This window comes from Psilocybe cubensis, chromosome 3, assembly GCF_017499595.1.
Source record: "Psilocybe cubensis strain MGC-MH-2018 chromosome 3, whole genome shotgun sequence".
Taxonomy (NCBI): Eukaryota; Fungi; Basidiomycota; class Agaricomycetes; order Agaricales; family Agrocybaceae; genus Psilocybe; species Psilocybe cubensis.
The window spans coordinates 742,571-759,236 of NC_063001.1; the positions used below are offsets into that span (position 1 = coordinate 742,571).

General features: G+C 49.4%; 5 protein-coding genes across 5 annotated transcripts; 1 reads left to right on the plus strand and 4 right to left on the minus strand.

Annotated features, from left to right (window-relative positions):
• Positions 1 to 245: 245 nt before the first annotated feature.
• JR316_0003031 (uncharacterized protein) lies at positions 246 to 1,724 on the minus strand (the record flags this gene model as incomplete). Its single annotated transcript, XM_047888812.1, has 1 exon — positions 246 to 1,724. One exon carries the CDS (start codon positions 1,722 to 1,724, stop codon positions 246 to 248), a length of 1,479 nt encoding a protein of 492 aa, XP_047751186.1.
• A 529-nt stretch (positions 1,725 to 2,253) lies between these two features.
• On the minus strand, positions 2,254 to 2,620 carry JR316_0003032 (uncharacterized protein; the record flags this gene model as incomplete). Its single annotated transcript, XM_047888813.1, has 3 exons — positions 2,254 to 2,298; positions 2,359 to 2,423; positions 2,482 to 2,620. The coding sequence occupies 3 exons, from the start codon at positions 2,618 to 2,620 to the stop codon at positions 2,254 to 2,256; spliced, it is 249 nt and encodes an 82-aa protein (XP_047751187.1).
• Positions 2,621 to 5,247: 2,627 nt separating this feature from the next.
• JR316_0003033 (uncharacterized protein) lies at positions 5,248 to 5,655 on the minus strand (the record flags this gene model as incomplete). Its single annotated transcript, XM_047888814.1, has 1 exon — positions 5,248 to 5,655. One exon carries the CDS (start codon positions 5,653 to 5,655, stop codon positions 5,248 to 5,250), a length of 408 nt encoding a protein of 135 aa, XP_047751188.1.
• A 4,899-nt stretch (positions 5,656 to 10,554) lies between these two features.
• On the plus strand, positions 10,555 to 10,953 carry JR316_0003034 (uncharacterized protein; the record flags this gene model as incomplete). Its single annotated transcript, XM_047888815.1, has 3 exons — positions 10,555 to 10,693; positions 10,768 to 10,835; positions 10,909 to 10,953. The coding sequence occupies 3 exons, from the start codon at positions 10,555 to 10,557 to the stop codon at positions 10,951 to 10,953; spliced, it is 252 nt and encodes an 83-aa protein (XP_047751189.1).
• Positions 10,954 to 11,783: 830 nt separating this feature from the next.
• JR316_0003035 (Ergosteryl-beta-glucosidase) lies at positions 11,784 to 16,587 on the minus strand (the record flags this gene model as incomplete). Its single annotated transcript, XM_047888816.1, has 3 exons — positions 11,784 to 15,485; positions 15,532 to 15,631; positions 16,088 to 16,587. 3 exons carry the CDS (start codon positions 16,585 to 16,587, stop codon positions 11,784 to 11,786), a joined length of 4,302 nt encoding a protein of 1,433 aa, XP_047751190.1.
• Between the last annotated feature and the right edge of the window lie 79 nt (positions 16,588 to 16,666).

Consider the following 16,666-nt stretch of genomic DNA (forward strand, 5'->3'; position numbering starts at 1 on the left):
AACGTCGGAATGAGATGCGCGGTCACACATAAGTAATGAAAATAACTATATAAAAGCATACGGAGTATTAGAACACATCTGATATCGCCAATACCAGGCCAAATCAGCTAGAAGTGAATTATATATGGAGAAACGAATTGAAACATCCTTGCAAATTATTACAGCCATACAAGAATTCTGAAAGCGTTAAGCAGAAGTGCGATATGTTGCATCAGCGACCGTAATCCTACTTGATAATAAGCCATCTAACTTTTGAAGATGCCACCGGTTGAGGCAGCATAGAAAGGATCTCTAGTCCCATGTCCCAAGCCTTCAGATTCCCCAACACCACTTCGTGCAGGCCACGGTGGCAAAAACATCTGCAAATTTTGACCGGCGATAACCTCAAGCACACCCGAGTCTTCGAGCTCCCGCCACAATCCATCATCCAAAACTTTGTAGCGATCCACAATAAACGAAGGAAGGCGAACCGTGCCCCTTTCCCGTCCTTCCAAAGCATACCGGCGATAGATTCGGATATCATCTTCATCCTGCCAACTGTCGTAAGCTTGATTGACGAAGAAGGTAAGGTTTTTGCAGTAGTTGTCGCGACTATGCAGAAACCCTTCAAGTATGTGCAGCATAAGGTTGTAAAAACTACATTTGTAGTTCATCCGAAAAGCCCCTTTTAGAACATACAAATGGGAAATGTTGTTGGCGTGTTTGGCGATGGAATAGACGAAATGTTCAGACTCGTTTAATCCACAATCAATAAATGCCAGAGTGCGCAATGCGGGGAAGATGCCGCCTAGGATACTGGGGGGAAATTTCCATGCGATGTGGGCGATGGTGAGGTCCTTGAGGGTCAACGACTCTAGCTGAGGATAGCGAATGCGGAAGAATAAGGTAGGTGCAGCGATGGTGTTGCTACAGCGCAGATGCTTCAAGTTGCTAACTTTTGCCTGGACATTTTCATAATATTCTGCAGGTGGCGACATTCTTGAAGGCACTCCACGGATAGAAAAGGAGATCAGAGTTGGAGACGCAATGACTTCCCTCAACGCTAGTAAAATTGGGCTTCTATGTATGCTGCTGGATGTCCATTCTATTTCCAACGTCGTAATGTTCTGCGACAGTGTGAACGACAACAGCGTAATAGCGTCAATCCGGATAAAGTTCAATTTGGGGGCCATTCCAGCCAAAGCGCTAACGTATTCTGGAGAAGCAAACCTCTCGGAGGTAATCAACTCAAAGGTCTCCAAATTCGGCAGGGAGATTTGCTGCAAGAAAACCAAGGGGCTTTGGGGAGGATCTGGATATGTCTCCTCTGTTTCTCCATCGATGTGCACTAAAATTCGGCGCCATCGACCTGCATGCTCTGTAGCTTTCTGAACCAAAGAAAGTGCCCTAGATTCGACAGAAAGGCTACTGGTTGGACGTAAGACGGGTTTCTTAATCAGATCATACGGTTCCAGCCTGAATGATAGGTCCAAGAGTTGGTTGTGGGATCTTTCTAGGTAGTGAGCAAGCCGGTCAAGCTCCTTGATGAAATTCTTCCCGTTCCAATACGTGTACTGTGACCAAAGCTTTGGACTTCCAATAGCCACTGCACGCCAGGACCGACAGACTTGAGATATAGCCACTTGCAGAGGCACGTCTTCTGAGGCGTGTGCCCCTGGAGCATGACAAGCCTCTTCAAATATAATTTGGAGTATTTCAGTAGGAGCATCCATTGCGGCGTGCATAGTGCGACTAGAGTGCGCGTCCTCCGTAATGCGATGTCGGTGAGTGTACAAGTTTGAAGAGAGTAAATTTTGAACCTTGTGCTTACGTGGCCCTTGTTCCCACTCTCGACAGTGAGAGCACTGATCATATTCCTGTGAATGTGAGCCAGTCAGAATCTTATATCGATGATTGCAGATTTAACTGGGGGGTACGGGGGTGGACTTGCATTTACGGCTCGCCATGCGGTCCGTGTCATCAGGTACGTTGAGGCAGCATAGAACGGATCTCTAGTCCTATGTCCAGTCATTTTGTCTTCAGATATTTTACAATTACCAGAGAAATTGAAGGCAAGGAAATAATGCACCAGTGTAACATTATCTTTGGATTGTGGACCTCTGACAGTTATGATTCTTTCAAATATCTCAACATAGTCCAGATCCGGTGTAACAAAATTGTATATATGCTTTTCCAGTATTTCTCCTTGATACATATTTGTTGTCCTCTCTTTTCCTTCATCTTTGCTAGAAATGTTGCCCAAATAGTTGTATCTCAGTTGCAGCCAATGCCGGTACCAGTTTCAGCACCGTTAGGGGCCTATAAGATGATATATTAATGAAAATGACTATGACTTTTGGCCAGCTAACGATCACATACCAAACGAACGCAGCACGCAGAGATTTGGCCGCCAAACGGACAGTCAAATCCAGGACTGCAGTTTACTTTGAAAAGAAAATCAGCTCAAACAAGTTCCTGCAATCAAAACGAAATCATACTAACTTCCGACGTTTCCAGCTGGGCGGATGCTCGGGACGAGAGCGTCACAGCAGAATGGGCGGCATTCAGGCGCAGTAGCAGCTGCGGAAGCCATGAAGGGCAACGTCGAGAGGGCGAGAGCGATGGCAGAGAGGAACTTCATCTTTGGTGAGTGACGATTAACTGAATGAAGAAAGACGACTTTCTGAAGAACATAGGCAGCTTCGACATCCATTTTATACCTCGCGATGACCACCCTTTTTTCATTTGAGCTCTCCAGTACAACTCCCAATTTGGTCTGCGTCGTATGCAAATCTTCCCAGAAATATGGCTCCTTGCTATTCCAATCCCAGCTTGCAATGAGGTGAGTTGGACCACCTTCAAAACTGTGTTTCTTCAAGAGAATTGATTAGCATCTACCCTGTCTTAATTTTAAAGTAAAGCGATTAGAAGAGAACCTGGTATCTTTAGATGACCATAAAACGTGCCCAACATTGTCGAGCCCGGGATTTAGGTGATTCAAATCTTACATTCGAATAACTTATTGATATGACTGGCTGATCACTCACTTTGGTCGATTTTGTGAGTAACACAAAAAAGAACGAAAGAAAACTTGTCCATGTCGTGGATTTTTATCAAAATCCGTAAGAGTATGGGTGGCCTCTGGTGGATTGGAAGACGTCACATTCACATTCGCCAGAAGCAATTCTCCCGTCACCACAGGGCTACTTGTTCGTATATTACAAGTCATTCGTTTTTCCACGGTAATCTTATGCACATTTGATTTTCATTTTCAGGTCGGTTTGAGCAAACCATCTTGGATGCACTTATGACAGCCACTGTGCAACAGATTCTTTTGACGACGCCCTCAGCAAAAAAGCATATGTAAATTTCCGAACACGGTCAAGTTGAGAAAGAGTTGAACGTAGCTCCGTGAAGAAGGATCGACGACTCAGAAATGGACTAAGCACAAGCGCAACGTCACAAGCTTTGTAAATAAAGAACATCGCTCATTGACTTGCCTTGGCAAAATATATCCAGGTGCTCGGAGATTCCAAAGGCTTTAGATTTGAGGTGAAATCACGGAATGAGTAGAAGCAACATTACGTACCATCATCCCCTACTGAAAGTTAGTTGATCCCAATTGATAGCTTCCCTACACGGTCAGGCTGGCATACACTAATGGTGAGGACATACCTGATATAGCATACGTTCAGGCTATGAGCCAGCTAGGAGTCAAGTATGTGCGTAGAAGAAGGGTAGCATTGTTGTGAAGATATGACTGTCAATGACACAAAAGTGCGAAAGACGTCCAGAGATCGGTGTGATACAGTACATTACCGCTACCGACCGCAACATCACTCGTTAATAAGGCCCGGGTGTCTTAGCGATGCTACCATTTGCAGAAACAGCAAAGAACGGATTTTTGAACCAACAAAAGTGCCCTAGATTCGACAGAAAGCCTGGTTGCACGCAAGACGGGTTTATTAATTACATCATACGGTTCCAGCCTGAACAATAGATTCAAAAAGTTGTTTGTGGGATCTTTCTAGGTAGTAAGCAAGTTAGTTAAGTTCCTTGAAAAAATTCTTGCGATTGCGATACATGTACTGTGACCAAATATTTTGAATGAGATATAGCTGGCACTGGCAGAGGCACGCCTTCTGAGGCGTGTGCCCCTGGAGCATGACAAGCCTCTTCAAATATAATTTGGAGTATTTCAGTAGGAGCATCCATTGCGCTGTGCATAGTGCGTCTAGAGTGCGCGTCCACTTTATTGTGAGTGTACAAGTCCAAGGAAAGTAAATTATGCTCGTGCTTAATATTAATTATTTGGACTCCTCCAGTTGATTGTATTTTAATTTTCTGGGGTTGTTTTCAGGACTGTTACAGTTCAGGGACAGAACATAATGAAAGCTTTCCTGGAATTGAACGAGATCGTCCTAGACAGAACCTACTCGCCCTGGGATTCGGTGTTGCATAGATCACGAGTTGAAGAAAAACCACCCCGTTAGTCAGCAAGGTTCTTGTGCGGAGTTTAAACGGCATCTTCGGGGTGTGGAAAGCCGGATCCGGAAGGTAAGGTGTCCATGCCGACATACATTTTGTTTTTTTTCTTCCAGCACAGGAATTTAATCGACTCAGGCGCACTGGATTAGACTGGATTTACACAGAACACAGATCTAAAAATATTTTGGAGCTTCTGAAGTATAGCTGCTTCTCCGCAGGGGCATTGTATATTACCTTGGAGTTTGAATCAATGTTGGAAACTTCCAATGTGTCCACGGTTTGCTAGCTTGCTCTTTGGAGGGATGTGTTGAACGATTGGGGTGGAAACTTTGAGTGATGGAGAAGTAATCCATTTTTTGTATTGTATCAATGACATACAAACGGGCAGACAGCCTACAGGACGCCCAGGTACAAAAAACAGATATCTACTACTAGTAGCCTAAGCGGCGCTGGTTTGTTTGCGGTGCGGATGCAAAGATAGCTTGTGGGTCACTACAGCTGGACGGTAAGCCCGTCCTGTTCTGGTCAAAGTATGCGTGCGAGACGATGCGTAGGATTGGATAGGATAGTGTACAATGACGATGGGATAGAATACAATGCATGTAAGCGTCGAGCTTTGCTGTGGATAAATAGCGATAACAAGCGTCTAGCGTTTTCGTCGTGCGTGTATGCATCAAGCATACGTCGTGCGGTCCGGGTCGAGGCCATGATACTGATCAAATCGGGTCGAATCAAGTCGAATCGAGGCAAACCAAAAACTCAAGGCATTCAGAGCAGTCCTCACGCTCTAGCGGCGGCGGCGCGGCGCATCATCGCGAGCTGGAAGCGCTCCGCGCGCTTCATCATCGCTGGCGCCGCGTCCCTCTCCTGCCTCTCATACTCCTCCTCATCGTCCAAATCACGCTCGCGGTGCTCGCGGCGGTACGCAACGACACGGCCAAGTAGGCTGAGCGGTTTCAGAGGCTCAGCGAGTCCGCCGGCTGTGGCTGGGTCCGCGACGGGTGCCTCAACAGCGTTGGTGTTGGCGTTTGGGGCGCTGTTGGCAGCGGGGAGCGCCGAGAGGTTGTCGAGGATCGCGAGGGGCGAGGAGGCGGCGTTGGAGGACGACTCGGCGCCGCCTGAGAGGAGCGGGATGCCGAGGCCCGGGGCGGGAGCGGGGACGGGCGAGGCGGTGACGAGGCAGGCCATGGCGAGGAGGAAGGAAAGCGCAAATTTGACGAGGGCGAACATTTTGGTTTGGTTCGGATTGGGTTGGGTTGGGGTGTGAGGTGGTTTGGGTTGGAGGTAGGTGAGTTGGAGTTGTTTTGCGGGCGAGTGAATGTGGTTGCTTGTAAGCGTGTTGTTTATCTGCGCTGCAGAGTGTGTTTGAAGACTGGGTTGTGAAATGCTGAAACTCGCCCGTCGAGAGCCTGAGCTATCTATACGTCGAGCGGGCGGTGTTTGAGCGTTGCCCGTGGCGGGAAATGAGTATGCGAATCAACTCACGAAAGTAATAGAAGCTGCGAAGGTGTTGACGGTTACAAGTACTCGGGCGTTGGGCGGGTTCGTAGATTTGTGTTTAGTCGTGGGCGTGGGCGAGAAAAGAAGAGAAAAGTTGGTTGAAGTTTTGGTTTTATAAAAAGGATGATAGATATACAATAAAAATGACGTTCGGGGTCTGATCGATCGACGACTGACTTGACCTTTTGACCTGACTTTCGACGGACGGGCAGACGCGTTCTGGACGACGACGGCAAAGTACAGAAAGAAAAGAAATGTAGACAGTCGGGTATATAAACCAAATGGCTATTCCCACCCATTGTTCACATAACGTTTGTCCGCCATTGTCATTTGTCGCGATGTTATTTGCGTGCCACAGTGCCACGCCTCTTGGCCTAATATTGGCCTGGCGCATTGATAGAGCGTCTATTATTGTCATCCGTACATTCAGCTTTGCTTCGAGAGTCGCAAAGAAGCCTTTCAAACCCCCCACCCGTCGTTATAGCAAACAGCAACACCGCCCACTTACAGTCAAAGTCAAAATTGTTCCATCCATTCCAGAAATCAGAGTCCAATGACGAATACCCTACACCAGTCTTTTGTTCTCCTACGTTTCATAATTGATAGTGCTTTACCCGAGACTGGGTGCCCCTCCCCATATGCATGGGCGCTGAAAAGAACAAACAATTAACTGTCCATGTCATTAATGGTGGGTGGCAGTGGCGGTGATATGGTTCGGTGTCGACAATAACAGGCGCAAAGAGTCTGTCTAGTATCCAACGACGGGTACTGAGCGGGACACCAGCCTGAGTGAGCAGAACAATCGAACAACAATGGCCCGCCGGAGATGCCGTCCATCAAATACATAGGTTCAATCTTCGCGCACAAACTTACGGTGTAGAACTGGGCCCCGAGATGCCATGTACAATCGGACATCTATCACGGCGGGCAAAAGTGCTGACTAGTCAGCCTGGGAGTTGGTCTGACCAGTCACCTGACCAGCGTGCTGACTAGTCACCTGACTAGTCATGTAGCTGTCACGCATTTATTGTCACGCTGCTAAGTTTCTGTAATTCCGCTCATTGATTGTAGAACAGAAGATCTCTTTTCTATGCCCCAGACTTACATTATTTGCTTCTTTCATGAATCTTGTTAAAGATATCTAGCATGCATCGACACAATTTTGGTATAGCATCTATTAATTGTCCATTTGTTTGAATAATGACCGAATTTCAACCAAACACAAGAAATGTCCAATTCATTCATTGCTTTTCTTCAGTGAGATTGCTTCGGAAGACAATGGTTTATTCCCATTTAATCTTATGTTACTGAACTCATTTACCAATACTAACCAGCGTGACAACATTTGTGTGACCTCTCCTGACTGGTCAGTTGATTCGTCACGGAACGCGTCACGATATGGTCAGGTGACTGGTCAGACCAACTCCCAGGCTGACTAGTCAGCACTTTTGCCCGCCGTGTATATAGAAAGAGAGGAAGGTCCCTTGCTTACCTAAATTTTACATAAGCAAGTCTCTCCTGTATGGAAAGCCGGAAGAGCGAGGTGCCCAGACACAAACCAAACATCGTCCGGCAGAGATGCCGAGTGATCGCTAGGCAATTCACAATCCCGCTATGGCTGAACGACTTCCGACACCCCGCACCGAGTGCTCTATACAAAAATCTATATTCCGTCACATACTTTAGGTATGTTTTTCGCCATCTATTATTTAGTTATGGCCTGTAAGAAAGGCAATAAATTCAATATTTTGCATGACTAAAATGACTGCGGTGTTTGGGCCTTGGCTAGCACATTGATGACATGAGAGGAAGTGAACTAGGACAGGTAAACTGCTTGTAAAAAGATCTAGAGTACTTATACTCCCCCATTAGACCCAAACCAAACTCTGGTATGCGCTCAGCATGGCGGGACGGTTGATCATGGGCAACGGACGCAATGGACATGAGAGGAGAGGAGAGAGAAGAGATCTAGGGCAGGTGATAGAGCACGGTGAGTGGTCTAAGCTTGACGTCGTTGAGACCTTGAGCTGAAGATGTGAGCCTTGATATGAGCCTGTAGAAAACCAATGGTGGGTGGCAGGGCGGGTTTGACGATCCTGACTGTTTCCCACACCGCCGATTATCTTCCTTTTATCTTATCTTTAATTTACTTTTCTGTGGACTTCACCTTCGTTCCATCCACCCGATACACCCAGTCCTTTAGCACATTTTCTTTACTCTATTTTCCTATTCCTTGAAACTGACTTATACTCGACCTTCATGTATTTCCCAATTAACCCTGTTATCTCTTTCTTTGTCTATTTCTTTTGAACACCTTATTTTTACAATATAAATGAAGGCTACGGAACCGCTATTACTCTCGGTGTCAATATTGTCACTAACGTCACAGCGGGGGCGAGAAAAACTTGTAACTGATGCAAAAACCCTTTCTTACAGGCCATAACTAGTAAATAATAGAGTGCGAAAAATGACTCAAAAAGGCGGCTTCGCAGCAATTGCCTGCCATGCCAGTAAAATTGTGTTTGCTATTGTGTACTAGATTACATGTAATAATATGTGTATCCTGACAGAATATAGATATTTATATAGTGCACTCGGTGCAGGGTGTCGGAAGTCGTTCAGCCATAGCGGGATTGTGAATTGCCTAGCGATCACTCGGCATCTCTGCCGGACGATGTTTGGTTTGTGTCTGGGCACCTCGCTCTTCCGGCTTTCCATACTCCTGTCCCCGGGACCGAGCAAGTCCGCCAACCAAACAAATACGCGCACGCCGCGCGTGGTCAGATGAGGCGTGCGCGGCGTGAATGAGGGGAACGGGTTCATTTTTTTAATGCATTAGTACTTTTCTTTGAACCAAGCAAATACGCGCACGCCGTGCAGAGTCAGATGTGGGAGGTGCAGTATTTTTGTTTGAACCAAACAAATACGCACGCCGCGCATGGTCAGATGCGGGAGGTAAGCGCGGCGTGAATGATCACAACTTGAGGTAAACGGGTTCGTTTGTTTTAGATACAATGTATTTGCAATGCATATCCGTGTACAAAATGAAAGTGTGAGCATTTTTTTGGGTGTTCTAAGGGCATCTCTGTGTTCCTGAAAGATTCAGCCTGACGGGTTCAGAGAATAAATCTTTGGCAAAAATTTTGAGGTGTGCCTTTTCAAGTTGATATGATTTGCTATCAAGTACATTTGTGTACAAAATAAAATATTGAAAATTGAATATAAGTCTGTAAAAGCCTCAGAATACCTCCTGAAATGTTCAACTTGATGGGTTATCCAATGTGCTACACATGGTTTCCGACTATTCCAATGGGTACTGGGTTTATAAATTTGGTGAAAATATCTATAAAATCCACAAGTCATATCTGACGGGTTGTGTATGGTACTACAGGGAAAGAATACAAAGGGATAAAAAGATTAAATTGAAATAATGTATCAATGAGGAGGCGCGAAGCGCCGACGGGGTCCAGGGGCGAAGCCCCTGGGGGGGTCGAGGGGCGCAGCCCCCGCGAGCTGTTGGCCCGTCAGCGAAGCAAGTGGGTGAGCGAAGCGAACCCCACGGCGCGTAGCGACGGGTCATAAAGCTCGTAGTATTAACGACATGACAGTTATTAATAAAGCTTGCGAATTTGTGCGTAGTTTATTTTGTCGATCCTTCTTCCACGGAGTTACATTCAACTCTTCCTTACCTTGAGCAAATTTCCAGATGCTTGCCGTCGTCAAAAGCAGATTGTAAGACTTGTTCACAAAGTCCGATGCGACAGTAGACTCGCACTGTCGTAAGTACATCCAAGTTGCTTTGCTCAAACCAAGCTGATAATCAAAATCAAATATGCATAAGCTTTCCGTGGAAAAGGAAAAAAGGCCTGTAATTTACGTAGTCCTGTGGTGACAGGCCGCAAGCTGCTTCTGGTGAATCTGAATGTGATGTCTTCCATTTCCATCTGCAATCCACAATGGACCCAATATTTTTCAAAACCTAAAACCGACTACATTGTTGGTAGAACATGACAAATTTCTGTATAACAATTCATGCCTGCTTCCGCAATTGTGTACACAAGAACCCGGAAGGTCCAGGAATTAAGCATGACTCCTACTGAAAAATATTGATGTCATAACCAAGTCAGAACTATCCGCGAACTGCCAATCGGAGTTTGTGCTATTCACGAAACCGAACAACGAGCAACATCTCGACCATTTATATCAAGAAGTCATAATGTAAGATTCGGATTGCATGAATCGTGGAGTTCGTCGACGTCGGACTCGTTCTCTCGCCGCCTGAATTCTGTGTATCATAGTTCTTCACATCGACGCCTTTCCTTTACGGAATGGGTCAGGTGGTAACCAATTCTCATCAGAAATTAAGAGAATGTAATTCTGAGAGTAGGATACTCTACCTCGTTGCCCACACTGGTGAATGGATTAGAGAGCAGCCAAGTTACCGGAGATACTCGTATACGATATTATCCAAATTTAGTACCCAAATGAAAAAAGTGGGCAGTACGAGGGTATAAAATGGATGTCCTGGACATGTTAGCTATATTCCTCAGAAAGTTGTCTTTCTTCACTCAGTTCGTTTCACCAAAGATGAAGTTCCTCTCTGCCATCGCTCTCGCTCTCTCGACTCTGCCCTTCATGGCTTCGGCAGCTGCGACTGCGCCTGCATGCAGCGCATTTTGCTGTGACGCTGTCGTCCCGAGCGTCCGCCCAGGTGGAAACGTTGGCAGTTCGTATCTCCGTATTTGACTGTGGTACAGGGACTCATTTAAACTGACTTTGCTTTGTTTATGTGTTGCATAGTCAACTGCACGCCTGGTGGCCTCGACTGTGGATTCCATGGGCAAACGACTGCATGTTGCGTCCGTTTAGTACGTGATAACCTTCTGCATCGTTGCCGCTAGGCTCATCATAGTAAATTGACATTGACCTACGCTCCTATAGACCCCTATCGGCGCTCGAACTGGTACCGCAGTTGGCTGCAATTGAGATACAGACAGTACTTTGCATAACCTCGACAGCCTAAAAGAAAACAAACAAAAAAATGTGCAATGAGAAATAGCTGGGAGAAAATAATGTAATAAACCTTGTTTTTGGCAACATATATGAATTCAGTGGATAATTTTTAAAAAACCATAAGGGTCATCAATGTCAACGATCTGATGTTCCAAGATCATGCGTTTTGTTGTCTGTTGACCTGTTGAATTTCCAGAGTTTTGATTTGGTGCTATTCAGTTTAAACCTTTTCACTTATGGACGCCAAATGCTGCCATTGTGCCAATGTCCCAGTTCTCAAGCTATGTGTTGGTAGATCTCTGACGGCTGTTCGAATACCGGTTCCGGCATGGGACGAGAGACTGGTATAGTACAGTACTTCGCATAATATGAATATGTCTATTTGTGTGAGCACATCAATTATGAGGCTCACATCTAAGATTCATAAGTGACTTGCGGTGCGCGGTTTACACTGCCGCGCTTAGAAAGGTTCTTGGCATTTCGCCACTACGCCAAATATCGATAGGCGCCCATTGAAACCTGTAAGCGCCCGAGTCCCAACTCATCAGCATGATCCATCATTCAAGCATTCCCGATATCTGGAGAATAAATGCAATGTTTGTACGACGCGGTGCATTTTGTACAAGTGGATATGTGTATGTAAGAGCGTAATAAAAAAGCAATATAAGAGAACAATACCGAAACCATGAGATAGGGAACCATGTGTGCAAATAGTAGAGTAAACGTAAAAGCGAAAAAAGTGAAAAAGGTACCAAACGCCCATTAAAAGTGTTCTCGCACAAGCATAAAAAAGGGCTCTCGTTTCAAGCGATAACGCAGCCGCCAAACAGGCCTCCATGCTCATCACACAGGCTCTGACAACACCCTCTATTCTTGTCCTCTCCCTCCCCGCCTTGCTGTTGCTGTCGTTTCCTCCTCTCCCTCTCCCTCCGACGACTTTCTTTATCCTCCCCCACCTGTTCTTTACTTCCATTGCTCACAAACAACGACAACATAGATGCCGACGCCCCAGACCACCCCTCCTTTCCATTCTTCGCTCTAGATTTCTTCTTATCCTGTGGCCCCTTGGTAGGCGGAACACCCACAGGCCCACCGCGGCGTTTCACTTCCAAAACATACTCCCGTCGCGGCTCACCCTCTTTTGGGATATCGTACCACCAGAACAGGCGTTGGCCGCGGATAGAGTACCGCCCGCCAGAGAGAGAGACTTCGACGTCGATGAGCGGGTGCGCGCGGCGGTCGTCGTCGCGATCGTCTTCGGGGTCAGAGGATGGAGACGGCGGTGACGAAGATGGGGAGAACGTATCCCCAATGAGCAGCGGTGCGCGTGCGGTGGGGTCAATACCAGGTGGGAACAGACTGCTACTCGGCTTGCCAGAGGCAGCGGTAAACGTCGAAATCGAGGATTTGGGGCCAGACTTGGAGGTACCGGAGGAGGTGATGACGTTCACGAGCGTAGCAGCCGTCGTACTCGTACTCGCACTTGCACCCGTGCTCGACGCGCTCATAGGTCCAGGAATAGGGTTCGTCATCGTGCTCAGAGGCGAACTGAGCTCATCGCTTGACTTGCGCGTCACCGGTTCGAGAGCGCGCACATGCGGCGGTGGCGGCGCACTCGTGATAACAGGCGTCGGCGCCAGCGTGGTCACACTCGACTCCAAACTCGTCCCTCGTCGCTGTGCGGCACCCTCTTCATCTCCATCGTGCGGGACGAGGCTTGCCATGCTTGCCGTAGGCGGGTAACCTCCTCGCCCACGCTCATCTCTCAGCTTCAAGTTTCCCTGTGCTGCATATTTCTCCATCGCCTTTGCTTTCTCCTCCTTCGAGCTCCTCCGCGTGCTATCTTTCCCACTCCGTGCGCTCTCAAGCAACCTGGGATGTGCATAGTGCACAAGCGGTAAGAACACCTCAGTTGGCATCCGTCTCTCCACTCCCCCTTCATCACCGTCTTCCTGGGTTCTGGTACCACTACTCCTACTGCTGCGATTACTGCTACCAGCAGGCGGCCGGTCTTCCCACCCAACCCATACCACAAGCTTGAACACGCCCTTTGCCACGTCAAATCGTACATCCACTGCACGACCCACAACGGCAACAGGCCACGGCCGCGCGAACGCACGCACAGCGCGGGCGCCATTCGTCAGGAATGTGTACGGGTTCAGGTCGTAACCCGCACGGAGGAGGGGGAGCGGGATACCGGAAGAAGTGGAATTGGAGGATGATGAACGGGTGTGTGGATGATGTCGGGGACATGATTTACTGTGATGATGATGGCGATGTTTCACCAAACTTGACTTTGACGTACGCTCCGAATCAAACGACGACGCCGTCGCGGTCGACGCAACCGACACCTTGGACCTCGAGCGCGCGTTCCCCGGTCTTCCCCGTTCATCCTGTTCAAGTTGCTGGGCGGAGGACTGGGCGCGAGTGAATCGCTGCCTTTGAACTTGCTGCGAGAGCGCATGCACATCCACGCCCATACCCGTCGACGACCCGAGGGTTGCAAGACTCAAAGACGACAACGCCGCTGTCATAGGCAGCGACCGCTCCGGCTGCTGCTGACGCTGTAACTTGCGATCAGCTTTCACCAATTTAGCACTCGACCCCGCCCGCGAAACTTGGGGACGGCGTCGGCGGCGCGCGCAGTTGCGAGGAGAGCAGTTGCATTTGATCGCCGACGCGCTGCTAGCATGAGCTCCAGCGCCGGCGAGACTAGCGAGCGCATCGGCCTCGCGTTCACCGTCCATGAGGAGCACCGCACGACTGTCCGTGCGGAGCGTCGTGGCATCGGCCTCAGCAACGACGTCGTCCAGTTCATTGTTGTCAGAGGAGACGCGAGGTATGCGCATATCCTGCACGTCCCCGTACACACCCTCCGCCTCCCGCTGTTGCTGCTGTTGACGGCGCACAATGTCTGTTTCATCTTCTTCATCACAGCAACAACAACATTCCTCCTCGTCGTCCCTAACAACATCATCTGGACTCCACAAACTCAAATCCTCCAAGTTCCATCCATCTCCCCATTCATGTGAATGGTCGTCGGGGACATACGTCCACACCGTATAATTCAAACTATCCCCTCGCCCATTACCCCCACCTGTTTCGCGTTCCCTCTCCCTCTCCTTACCCTTCGTCAGCACCCACGCATCGCACGCCTGTAGACTGGCGTCGAGCGCCTTTTCCTGTGAGCTGTAATCCCCCTGGTGTTTACCCGAGTCCGTCCACCCATACGCACGCTTCCCATCCATATCGAACGGCGTCCCGATCTCCCCAATCACCGTCGGATACCCGCGCGTCGAATCACCACCCAGCACGCCAGATGCCGCAGACACGTCGCCCTGGAGGTACCCCAGCTGCTCGTGCAGTGACTTGCGGATCGCGCCCTCACCGAGCTTCACCGCGCGCAGCGCCGACGTATACTTGCCTCGCAGCAACCCTAGCGCATCCGCGTTGAACCAGTTCCAGTGGCGCGTGACAAGCGTGAGGCCGTCATAGTAATGTGGCGCGTATGCAGTGCGCCCACCGAGCTCTTCCTCTGTGAACGCAGGCGGAATCGCAAAGACCGGAGGCTGGACGAAGACCATGCCTTCAGGGTGGGCGCGCCGTACACGAGCGGCGTACGCAAGCCAATGCGGCTTCCAGTAGTCGGACAGGAACTCGACCTCGACGCCCGTCACCGGGTGCGTGCGGAAGTACGCAGGACGCAGCACAAAGCCTGTCTCAACGTCCCAGACGCCGTGCTGTGCCCAGATACACGTCCCCAACGGCCATTTCGACACATCGCGCTTCCACCCCCAGCGCGGATGCGTGCCGTCTGGCAACTCGCCACCCGCCCAGTCGGAGTCGGCATCAGGTGAGAGTGCAGCAGCGTCCGCCCATACTTTGCGTCCCTTGGGGTCAATCTCAACTACACCGTCGCGCGTAGGACCGAACGCGCCGAACGTCCAGTGCTCAACCGTTTGCTTTTGGCCCATGCCAAGCCGCAGACTCTGTGCCGGTGTAGGATACGTGCCTTTCTTGAGCGTCGATCCCTGAGCGGTCGGATTCACAGCGAGATCTACCCACCCACACAAACCCTCAAACGGCTCGTTCAGCGAGTCCCATCCAATCACACATGCATCCAGCAAGCCCTCGCCTCTCCGCCACACACCCGCTGCAATCTGCGCGTCATCGTACGCGCGAATACGGTCCGCAAGCCGCCCGCAAGCTTCAATGTAGTGTGACTGGAGGTAATCTTGGATGTTCACGCCATCGATGATGCAATTTGGCGCAAAATCACGTCCGGCAAAGAAAAGTGTGAAGACGGTCTGTGAGAGGAGACGGCCATAGTTTGTCGACCAGGCCATGGCGGGGAGCGTTGCGGGGGCGGGGCCTGAGGGGTCGTATGGGGATGGGTATTCGCAGTGGAGGAGGGCGGCTTGGGTCGCGGTTATGTGTCGTGGGTTGATGCCGCAGGCGGGGAGGGTCCAGAAAGGCGCACCGGAACCGCCAGAGAAACGGGACCACTGCAGGATGTGAGTGAGAGCGCAAAATGGTTTGCAGAAGACTCACAGTGTCTTGGTGTGGATCCATGTATACTCTGAAACCGTACTCTTTGCATTTACAGAGAACTTGAATCGTATAGTCCATGAACTCGTAGTCGTATTTGCCACTAAAAATCACACACAATCATGTCAGCGAACGGAAGGTTTAGAATGACAGCAAGGAATAAAAGAAAGACACAAAAACGACAATGAAAGGTAAAGATTTGCCTGAGGTCAGACAAACAGAACTTGACCAGTTAGGCATGGGAAATCGTGCAATGGAAAATGGTAAGGTTGTTTGTGCTGTCTCGCGAAACAGTGGAGAGCACATGATGGCGTCCTAGGGAACATATACCTCCTCCACAATAACTAGGCCAGGCAAGCCGGGGTTTAATGAGTGTAAGTCATTGGGACAATAACTCTTGCGGCTGCCCAGCGACATGTACCCAAAGACATCTTCAGTGGCAATACCTAACGGTAGTGCATTCCTTCTAGCTTCCTACGCGCGCAATGCATCCGACCGCGGCAGCTTCCAACAAAAAAAGAAAAGGGAAAAAAAGGAAGGAAGAAAGGGAAATACTTACGGCCCTTCATGCTCCAGCGCCTCCCAAGTGAATGGGAACCTGAGCAGATTGAAGCCCCATCCACGGAGGCGCGCGAGGTGGACATCCGCACTACCATCTTCCAGCCGCAGGGGGCGCCCAACAAAGCTCAGCTTGTCCCGTGCCTTGCCCTTGCCTTTTCCTGAACTTCTACTGCTCGCCCGACTACTCCGCCCGGAGCTGCTGCCCGAGCTCTCCCCAACCCTATCCTCATCTTCTTCGTCATCTACAATAGCTTCTTCGTCATCTTCTTCTTCCCCGTACCAACAATCCGTATCCTCGTCTGCCCCCGCACTCTCCCAGAACCCGTCCAGCACATGCGAGAGGCGACCCACGGGGGCTTTAGACGCGCCGCTCAGGTTCACACCACGCAGCAGCAGCGTGCGCCCATGTGTATCGACGAATGAAAACGATGTCGTGTGCAGGAAAGATGGGGTAGTCGGGAGGCCTGTTGCCGGTGAGGTTGCCGGGATTTGGGGCATGAGTGTCTAGAGTATAGTGTTATGGGATAGATAGGGTGCGCTGTATGCCGCAAAGGTTGGAGGTTGCTTAGAGGAGTAA